This window comes from Columba livia, chromosome 1 (genome assembly GCF_036013475.1).
Source record: "Columba livia isolate bColLiv1 breed racing homer chromosome 1, bColLiv1.pat.W.v2, whole genome shotgun sequence".
NCBI lineage: Eukaryota > Metazoa > Chordata > Aves > Columbiformes > Columbidae > Columba > Columba livia.
Window position 1 is genome coordinate 106055034 of NC_088602.1, and position 10599 is coordinate 106065632.

At 43.2% G+C, this 10599-nt stretch overlaps 1 protein-coding gene across 2 annotated transcripts; it reads right to left on the reverse strand.

The window, feature by feature from the left end:
• Positions 1–1471: 1471 nt before the first annotated feature.
• Positions 1472–10253, reverse strand: PRDX4 (peroxiredoxin 4). 2 transcript variants are annotated; one of them, XM_065071092.1, is made up of 8 exons: positions 9943–10253; positions 7386–7503; positions 6267–6383; positions 5581–5703; positions 4817–4947; positions 3162–3196; positions 1944–1990; positions 1472–1596 (listed from the first exon to the last, which is right to left on the reverse strand). In XM_065071092.1, exons 1-8 carry the CDS (start codon positions 10187–10189, stop codon positions 1593–1595), a joined length of 822 nt encoding a protein of 273 aa, XP_064927164.1. In that variant the 5' UTR covers positions 10190–10253; the 3' UTR covers positions 1472–1592. The 2 variants fall into 2 exon arrangements, with proteins under 2 accessions (XP_064927164.1, XP_064927153.1); XM_065071081.1 differs by lacking the exon at positions 1944–1990 and having other exon boundaries at positions 9943–10249.
• Positions 10254–10599: the final 346 nt, after the last annotated feature.

The window sequence follows — 10599 nt, forward strand, 5'->3', positions numbered from 1 at the left end:
TCCAGGCTGAACAGCCCCAGTTCCCTCAGCTGCTCCTCATCAGACTTGTGCTCCAGACTCCTCACCAGCTTTGTTGCCCTTCTCTGAACTCTCTCCAGCACCTCAATGACTTTTCCACAGTGAGGGGAGCTCCTCCTTTCCCCAGGCCTTGCGGGGGCAGGGAGGCTGGGGCCTGCTGGAGTCCTGCTTGCTCCAGCCCTTCTGGCCTCTGCCCTAGGCCTGTGTTATTTGTGCCAAAGCTGAAGCAAAAGGCAAGCAGCCACTTCCACTCTCTGTCCGTAGTGACTAATCAAGAGAGCTGCTCAGTATTCACCAAAGTCTACAAAATCAGTTAACTGGACAGTGAAAATGCAACTGCTGGTCTAGTTCCGCAGAAGAGAACCGAAGCATCTGTGTCCAGGGAAGAGAACTGTATGGTCTGGTGGGGGAAGGGGAAATAAGTTCTCAAGAGAGTGGGCTCCAACCAAGAGTAACAGTGTGCCCGTGCTGGACTGGAGCAGGAGGATGCCTTCTCTGGCGCCTTTTCAAGGCTGATCCTGGTAAAGAGCTGACCCTGACTTCAAGTGCTGTTCTTCCAGTTGCAAAGACTCCAGAACACCATGTTAAAAAGAGAGAGAGGTGGGAAGAAGCAAGAATAGACATTCTTCTGAAAGGCTTCTCCAGGGCATACAAGCATGAAGTGTGTCTTACACAGAGATGTTCCTTTCCCGTAAAGGAGAAATTCACGTACAGGAGCCACAAGAGCTTCTGACAGATCATTAGACACATCAATACTAATCTTACGAAACACCACAATTACGGCCTTAAAACTTAGGAGCTGCAGTTAATGAATGGATCAGCATGTGACACTGACTACCGTGTACATCTGTTAATAGTGGAGGGCCAGGGAAATAATTCAGACCAAGTAAAATGGAATTGATCTTATCAACACGTAAACTACAAATACAAGCACAGAAAAAATGACTGGTTCAGCCCTTGCATCATGTGAACCGACATAGCTGTATTTTTTTCAGTGCTGTTGTACTGGTTTATGTAGCATAGAATATGTTCTTAATACTTTAAAAATGTTTTCCAGCTTTGGACAAACTGGAACTTTAATTCAGCAACTGTAAATGATTTCTGGCTTTCGGGTTAGCTGCTGTCGCCTCTGGACCACAGACTAATGTACCATAACCAAGTGGCTCTTTGCTAGCTGTAGCTCTTGGAACGTGACCAAGCAAGACAAGATTTCTGCAAATATTAAGTAATCTTATCAATAGCAAAAGTCATGAATATAAGCCTGAGATGCTAAGAGAAGCAAATTTTGGGAAAACCAAGCATCTAAACAAACTTACGGGGAAAACATGTATTTCATAAGAATATTTTCTGGTAACTAGTTAGGTACCCATGCTTCGCACAGGTTAAACTCCCATTTAAGCAACAAGACCTTTAATGGTCTACTGCAGTTACATATTAGTCAAACTCATGAAAGTAACAAAATTAATGAAATTTTATTGGCAAAAATCAAGTTGAACATGGACCTATGTAATTCAACGGAAGCAAGCCTCAGTTTAGTTTATCAAAATACTTCAGTTTTCCAGCTGGGTCTGGAATTATCTGTGCAAGACAGAAAATGAAAACGTTAGTCGAAAAACAAAACACATAAACACAACAAACTGTAATACCAGAACAGCATAGTATTTCATAATATGATGCTGAGGCCAGCCCACAAGCAACACCGAACAGTAATTTATCAGTGGACTTGATCCTAGATTACTGTTTTATCTCTAAAGATACCTAATGACAGTAGCAGAAAGTTTTAACTAATCGGGCAAAGAGAGAGTGCAGCCTACCAAAGGAAGAATCTTGACAATTGGGACCACATACATCTACGTTGCTTGCCCCAAAAGCAAGACACTGTAATAAATTAATATCTGTAATCAAGACTCTAAGAATTTACTTACAGTTCTTCCCTTGGCCACCACACTCTCATGGCTTCCTCTGGTCTGATCTAATTAAATCAAACACATTTAGAAGGCATGGCTACATCTTCGAGAAAGGCTTTTTGAACCACTATGCTATTTAAATTATCTGCATCTTTTGCACGGAGGAGAAAGCTTATGTATTGTTTTAGATCTTCACACTGGTAGTATTGGAGTTGTTGATCTCAGCATTGTAAGACTATTTTTTAGAAATTACATTAATGTCACATTATTTAGGTCATCCACGGTTACAGAGGACAGAACTTTCCAGTTGCCAAAACACGTCTGTTAGGCCAGCCACCCCTCTTTCATTTTGCAGTCTGAATATCCAGCCTGCCCCACTGAGACACTCTGCTTGCTTGAAAGAGGTGACTCCGAGCCTCCAGTCATCCTGGGCGATTTTCACACCCAGCAAAGAAACACGGTTTAACTGTCAGTTACAATGCTCTCTACTCTGCTTAGAGGCTGCTTGGACCTGCATTTTGTTGAGACAGCTCTTAAACAACAACGCGCTGTAATCACCAGATGGTTGAGAAGAAAGCCACATGCTCAATTCAATGGCAGTGATCTCATCCGACCTAGGCGGCTGAGACCCCTAGTAAAAATGTCATTATTCTGCTGAGGCTTGATCCAAACTCGTTGAACACAAACGAGTTCAATGGTTTCTGGGTGTTCATCTGCGCCCTTGCTCTTGTGCTTATAGTCACATGTAGGCGAGTTGTAACAAAGGAGGAAGAGCTATTGTGCAGCAACGCAGTGCTCTCTGCTGGAGTTCTGACAGTGGCACACCAGCTCTGCCACATACTACAGCAGCCTGGGAACTTTCTCTTTTTGGGTAGTGCCTGGCTAGGATCCGCAGCAGCGCTTGACAGAACCAAGAATTGATATGGACAAATAACAGAGAAGACACACTCAAGAGTTTCCAGCTTCCTCTCATCAGGTGTTAATAGGGAAAAAAAAAGTTCTTGATCACTAACTAACTGCTGCTCAAGAGAGTTTTGTTTATACACAGGGAGTCTGAAACAACTGGAATAGCGTGAGGGAAACGAGCTCCTAATGAAGTCAGTAGTAATCCAAAAGCTGTAACTATAATAATGTGAGTTTACTCATATAATCTCACTGAAAATTGCGAAGATTTTGGATTTGGCTTTACCGGAGTTTTTTAATAGTACATGCATTTAAAGATAAACAGTGACTTACTGTTTCACTGCCAGGTTTCCAACCAGCTGGGCAAACTGGAGGAAAAAAATAAAAAGGACAAAAGTTAGTAAAAGTATTTTTACACACACTTACTTCTGTGCACTTAACATTATCTTTCTGAACCTGAAGTAACACAGCACACAAATGTCATACGTAAATATCTGCAACTTGCAGTTTGCTTTATACATGGGATGGTGTCATAACAGTTGATAACCTGCTACCAGCTACCACTTCTGCTATCTTTGGATGGATGCTGATGCCTTGGTTTAATCCTTGTGCCCTTCTAGACAAAGCACTGTCTGAGCATGAACACTTATTCTAGCAGAAACAAAAGTTTCACAACAAAATTCGGGTGACTATTCAGAGACCTACCTTTTTTTCTTTAAAACCAATGTTAGGGAAAAAATTACAGCAAATAAATCAGTTCAAAGATTCCACAAGAGACTGAGTGATATTATTTGAAGCCCTGCTCAGGAGTAAAGGGATTACAGCATGTGGTTAACGTGCCCCATGGCAGACAGCCCTGTGACCACCTGTGCAGTTGCACAGTCTGGAGCGAAGCTCTTATCTCTCCAGAGCTCTCCTTCTGAGGCTTTAGCTCAATGTGTTATGCCATCTCACACTGCTTTAAGGCATGCTGCCACACAAAATGCCACAAATGCAATTAGGAATCGCGGAGAACTTTTTTCCTGTTCAGTGCAAAGAAGCCAGTAAGGCATATAGGGAGGCTCTCCTCTGCATTCATGAAAAAGCTGGGAAAAAAAAAATGGTACTCTGGAAACACGCTGCAGATCAGTATTCTGTAAGACAGCTTTGCAACTAAATAAAAGAGGTTAAATTTCCTCAGTCAGCTGTGTATAGCCTAAGTATCAGCATTTATATTTTTAAATCTGTACAGCAAAGCATAATAATGATTTGTACCTTAAGATAAATGCACTTTCAAATGCCAGGTGAAACTGAGTTGAAATGGAAGTTCAGCTGCTGAACATGTGTATTAATACTTAAACAAATCTTTAAATAAAAGAACGTGTTTATTTAAATACATTTATTAAAGAAATGTGAAAAGTTCATTCTATGCTTGATCTGAGGAGGATACGAATTGTTGAGACAAAGTAGTGATCTGAAGCCAGTGAAAGCTTCTTTGTCAGGGGAAGATGATCCCATAGCACTTGTAAAGAAAACACAAGTATGGTGGTCTAACTCTCACAGCATCACCATGTATCTTGGTACGAAGCACACTCAATTCCTTGTCACATATCCTCAATGAATGACACAGGACAAGTATGACTGGTATCTCAATTATTTTAGTATGTCAAAACATACTGAAATATTGGGCCTGATTTGTCACAGCCTCGTATTTTGTACAGATTTATGCTTGTGACAGATGGTACCTAATGCTTTAATTCAGAGCAAGGAATGCTTTATGCTCTGCATTCTCATGGATGAGAAGCAAAACATGAATTACTATTCTAGAAACAACCTATGAACGCACTGGGACGACAGAATCTTGTAGCAGGGCAATCAAGCCACTTCATTCCCTGTATGAGATTAGTCTCTAAAGTTACTGAGTACCTTTCTTCCTAAAAGCTACAAATACAGCTTCCACTCTAAGTAAAACAATCTTCAGCATCAAAGTACAATAATTAAAAGAGCACCTTCTCCATGTTTGTCTGTGTACTGGAATGCTTGTACTAAACGAAGCGTTTCATCCACGGATCTCCCAACAGGAAGGTCATTCATCGTGATCTGTCGAAGGATTCTCTTATCATCAATAATGAAAAGGCCTCTGTGAAAACATTTTGTGTGTGTGTTAGGAAACAGAATGAATTACAGTGATGTGTTTACACACTATTTCATGTTTGTTGGATAGGAAGAATTTGATCTCTGGAAACACCATACAATACCCACCACCTTAGAATACTACTAACCTACGATTCTTTACCTGGGGCATCTGATGACATGAGATGACAGCAAGTTAAAACCAAAAAAGGATATTTTTCTGCAGAACATAAAGCTAGACTTTGGCAGGCCCTGCCAGGGGACGTTGCAGATGCTAAGACATTTCAGGGATCCCAAAAGCAACTAATCAAATTTATGAAACACGTATCTCCTGAATCTATTAGTTACTCTTAGTCTTGACTCCACTTGGATTTGGGAGGTCCCTGAGTAGCTGCTGTTTTGGGGTATTCTGCATATTTGCCCTGCCCCAGGTGTCTGCTGTTAAACAGGACAGTAACCTCCATCCGTGTTCTGACTCATTATGGCTAATTTTTTTGTGTTATTGAATATATATTTTGTCTCTCAGCACGAATCCCCAAGTAAAAATTGCTCTCAAAGAAAAATTTCAAAAGCTTCTTTAGATATGAAGTAGTCAGTACCACTCCAGCAGAACAAAATGAACAGTAACCAAGTGAAATACCTAAGTGTATGTCCTTGATCTTCCAAATATACACCATAATCCTTTGAAATTTGATGCGTCAAATCTGAAAGAAGCGGAATCCTCATAGGTCCAAGTCCCCCTTGTTTTCGAGGAGTATTAATCCTTTGAAAGAAATCAGATACAGATGTGTTTCTCATAAAGACTTATACTCCCTACACAAAGTTAAAAGTCACAAATCAGAACGGATTTAGGGCAAGTGACATTTTTCTTGTTCTGCATACAAAGGACATGAATACTATTTATAGTTGAAGCAAAATGTTCAGTGGATCTTTCGCAGTTTTTGGCCACATTTATTAACAGTGACCTCTTTCTTATCAGTCACAGTAGCTTTATACCAATGTGCTCATGAACTGGGACAGTGTAACGCCTCTACAGATACCTGCACCCTTATCCCTTTTTTTCTTTTGTATTTGAAATATTTTCTGGACTGAGACATGAAATATTTCAAGCAGAACGTACCAAACAAGACTCAAAGATAAGGCACTTTCACACATTAGGGTTAAAAAATTTTACTGCTGAAAAATATTTTAAACAGTTGTACCAACAGTATCATGCTTTTACAGATTATGATACACCTACATAGGCTACAAATCTGGGGATACAGTTCTTCAGCTAAGATGGACCCATGAATAATTTTTAGTAGAAGATAAGGAAAAGATACATACCATGCTAAGTGAGTGAACTTTGAGTCCACAGAACATGCTACTACTTCGGTATTTATTGCTCTGAATTCTTCGATTCTGTCACTGAAGGCAATTATCTCGGTTGGGCATACAAATGTACTAGATAATTTAAAACAAGATAAAGTCAAAATCGCATGACACAGTAAATTTTGTTTAACTTAAAATGGTGGATTCATCATAAACAATCTCAGCTTTTACTTATTTCTTATTGCTTCTTCAAGTATTTAACCAAAATGTTGCCTGACAAATCTTTAAGCCTCAGTTTCTGGCTTAGTTACACGGAGTTTATTACTGAACAAGATGACAAACCTGCGCTGTCTTACAATTTGAGTATAAGTGTTTTTAGTGTTACTTTCCTTTAGACTTTATGAATATTAAGTGGCTGAATTTAAGCAAAATATGCCATTTTTTTCAGAGGAATATATTATAATTTCTTTTTACCGTGCATGTCTGCAAATTTTAACTATTTTGACCTTTGACTTCCACTACAGAAGAAATAAAGACCACAATTTCTAGGGCCTTGATGCTAATGGCCAAGAGCTATGTTATTTCCTTTATAATGTCACGGTAGTTACGCATCTTTGTCCTCTTGTCTTCATTTTGTGGAAATGAATGGGACTGTCTGGTAGAAAGCTGAGGTGTTTCCACTCAACCACTGAAGTTACCACATTCTAAATAAAGGAGGGTAATGTCAGATGTTCTTAGGGTGTTACGGGAAGAACTTAAAGGGAAAACGTCATCTTTTAATGTCCTTGATACATTCTGGAAAATATAGATGGGATGCTGTCTTCTGTTTGCAGCAGTGATTTACAGCATCAAACAGAATGTAAAGGTTGCTACAGATGCGAAGGTTTTTTTTATGTGTGTGGAGACACAAATTAGTGGACACATTTATTAGGGCAAAGATTGTGTTACAATTTTACCAATGCACAATGAAAACACAAATGAAAATACCATATTTTCTTTCATTGCTTCTTTCTTCTCCCCCAAGCCCCTACCAAACAAAAAAACCCAAGATCTCAAAAAAAGGGCAAAATTAATGAACTATGGGTCTAGCGTAGCTGTACTCAGTCTTGGTATGTCTACAGCGATCTTACTTACAAGTCAAGAGGATAGAAGAAGAAGACAAGATATTTTCCTTCATAATCTGTCAATTTCAGCTCTTTAAACTCTCCGTTAATGACCGCTGTTCCTTCCCAGTAAGGTGCTGGCTTGGAGACTGAAATACGAAGAAAGTTCAATTAGAAGTCAGAATACAAAGCACGTGTTCAAACCAAGCTGTTCACTAGCCGGCTTGCCCGCGAGGCCAACTGTTCCTCCTTTTGCTTGAAAAACAACCTGCACACAGTTACAAAACGAAACTTTCTTACCGCTGTAAAAAGTGCACAGCTGGCATAGGCTACAGAATGATTAATAAATGTAGTTTTCAGTACATATGGAAAGTCAATAATTTGACCAACTTGTGCTAATACATAAACCCTTCGAATCACTGATAATCAAGGCCACACAAACCTTATCTGGGTGTATTGAAAAAACCATGTGTTTGCTACCAGCTCATGGCAGAACATCTGTTAGACTGAAGGGGAAGCTGTTTAAGATTTCAGGAAACCTCACTACTGCGTTAGGAATAGCTGTTGCAAATCAGAAACATAAAATGGTTCAGTTCAAATTCATATTGTCAGTTTTTAGCCATAAAAAAAATCTACTCAGAATTCAAGTCCATAAAAAGAATACATGCTGCAGCATGTTTGGAGACAAATGTCTAAAACCACAGTGTGTATTTATTAAATTACAACGCCTAAGCAAATTGTAACTTGATGATAATTGTGTTTTACAAAAAAATCCAATTAAAATGCATTAAATGTATTTCCTACCAAAAGGGATTAACCTTGAATTAAAACCATTAAAAATTATTCTGCCAGGTACTATTTTCGTAGCAATGTGAACTCTGAGACAAATAGGGTATGCTGGAGATCCAAGGTGATCTCAATACACTTGTGATGTCAAGGACATTGACTTACAGTCCCAGGGAACTAGGGAAATGCTGCTGAGAAGAATACAGAGAATTTTAATTATTATCTGGATGAGGACTATGTTGTTGGTCTCTTCTCTTTTTTAGGGCAACCCACAGCTGTTAGTCATTGAGCATCTACAACAACGACTACCAAAAATACCCCAAATCATCGGACACATCGTGCCTGTGAATGGGAAGGCAGTCGGCTTTGGATTCTCATGTTATAACCCACAAGGGACACAGCAATACAAGTACAGAGAATCAGTAGGTATGACTGGTAATTTCAGTTTACTGGTTTTGATGAAATCCTCTCAAGTCTTCTGTAGAATTCTTTCTGACCAGATTTCAAGCTACAGACCTCAAACTTTTTTTTTTTTTAATTTTTATTGAGTCTATGTAGGTATGCGACAGTTTTCAAGTGAGAGCAAGGATTAATCTTCAGATTATTTTGAGTTCTCCACAATGTTTCAAATATTGCTCTTTACAAAACAGTGACACTCATAATCTAATCTTGTCACAGCAAAACATTCTCTTCAGCTGACCTTCAGATTACTAGGGAGAAGGAAAAGAAATTAAATATGTTGTATCTTGACCTGTTTTTAAGTGATATTTTGGTTGAAAAAGACTTGTCTAAAATGCTGTAAGAATATTACAAAGGGACGAAAAAAAAAAGAACAGAGCTGGTTACAAGTATCTTGACTGCTTTTCCATTTCTCTCATAGCATCTGTTTGCAAATGTTTATAACAGAAGTTATGCCCTGGCTCGGCAGAGAAAAAGGATTTAAAGCTCTAAATTCCCACAGCAAAGACACGTTTTGTGTGACTTCTCTCCTTTCTTCAGTCCAAAAAAACAGGACTTTTGGGGAGCAGCTGAGCACTTGAATGGGTGCCCTGGAGCATCTCGCTGCAACTCAAAGATGTTTGCACCTCAGTCTGCCATAAAGCATTTAAACCACAACGAGAGGGTCAAACCCAGCCCAGCATGGCCAGTAAGCGTCAGGAGAGGTGACCGCTGGCTATCTCTAACCCCGTGTGAGCACAAGGCATTCCTGCACGTTGTTCAAAGCGCTCTCCTGATCGCCTTCGCTATATCTGGAACCGCAAGCGCTGGTGAATGTCTGTGAAACGTTAACTCGCTGTCAGTTTAACACCATAAACACGCAGGCCTGGAAAGAACACTGGGCCCTCCCGAGCCCCCCGCTCCCCGGCGGCCGGAAGCCAACGGGAGGGGAGGGAAAGCCCCCGGGAGCAGCGGGGTGAGCGGCAAGTGCCGCTCCCGCGGGGTCACCCGCAGGGACACCCGGTCACCGCGCGGGGGAGGCCGTGCAGAGCCAGGGGCTGCTGCCGGTGCAGAGAGGCGGGCAAGGCGGCCGTCTGGGAAACAGCCACACGGGCATCCCGGGAGGGCCGCAGTCCCACGGCGGAGGGCCACGGCGCTCGGCCTGACGTGGCGCTGCCCGCCGCTCTGCCGCTCCAAGCCGTGGGGTGGCCCCCGCCCCCCGCCCCTCGCTCGCCCCGCGGCCGAGGCGCATTGCGGCACCTCTCCCCGCCCCGGCCACGGGCCGCCCCTCGGCGGCGGCGCAACGAAGGGCACCCGTACAGCATCCGCCGGCCTCCCACTCCCCGATCCCGCCCGGCACCTACTCTTGGCCTGGCTGAGGTGCAGCGAGTGGTCGGAGACGGGCAGGCGAGCCGCCTCTCCCGGGTAGACCTGCCCTCCCGCGTAGTAATGGCACTGCTCGTCCCCTCGCTGCCGCGCCGAACGCGGCTCCTCCGCCTCTGCCGCCGCCGCCTCGCCTCCCAGCGCCGCCACCGCCGCCAGCAGCAGCAGCGCGGAGCCACGGGCCTTCGCCACGCCGCCCGCCCGCAGCCCCCGCCACGCTGCCTCCATGGCCCGCCGAGCGCCTGCACGTCCCCGCGGCGCGGCGGCGGGAGGAGCTTGGCCGGGCCTGTCGCACACGCCGCGCGGCCAGGCCCCCGCCCCGCGGCCGCTGCCTGAGGAGAGGCGGAGGTCTGAGGCCCGCGGCCGCCCGGCACACCCACCCCCAGGCCCTGCCGTCCGGTGCGGCTGGGCGCTGCCTGCCGCCTGCACCCGGGCACTACCGGCTGGGCTGTGGCCTCAGGCTTAAGTCCCGGAGCAAATGTTAAATTGTGTACGTGCCTAGAGAAAAAGACAAAAGAAAAACACACGTGTATGCGGAGAGGGAGCGTGCACGTAGTCCAGTGCGTGTGATTGCAGAAGGAAACTCTCTACCAATACGTGAGATAATCCTGTCTCTATCCTTATCTGTGGCAGAGTGG

Bases quoted from the DNA above. Each gene is read 5' to 3' on its own strand.
- PRDX4 (XM_065071092.1), bottom strand. From the start codon at position 10,189: ATGGAGGCAGCGTGGCGGGGGCTGCGGGCGGGCGGCGTGGCGAAGGCC. The intron at 6,384-7,385 runs GTAAGTAAGATC...TAAATTATCTAG, and splicing joins TTCTTCTATCCTCTTGACTT to TACATTTGTATGCCCAACCG. The intron at 5,704-6,266 runs GTATGTATCTTT...TTTCTTTCAAAG, and splicing joins AAGTTCACTCACTTAGCATG to GATTAATACTCCTCGAAAAC.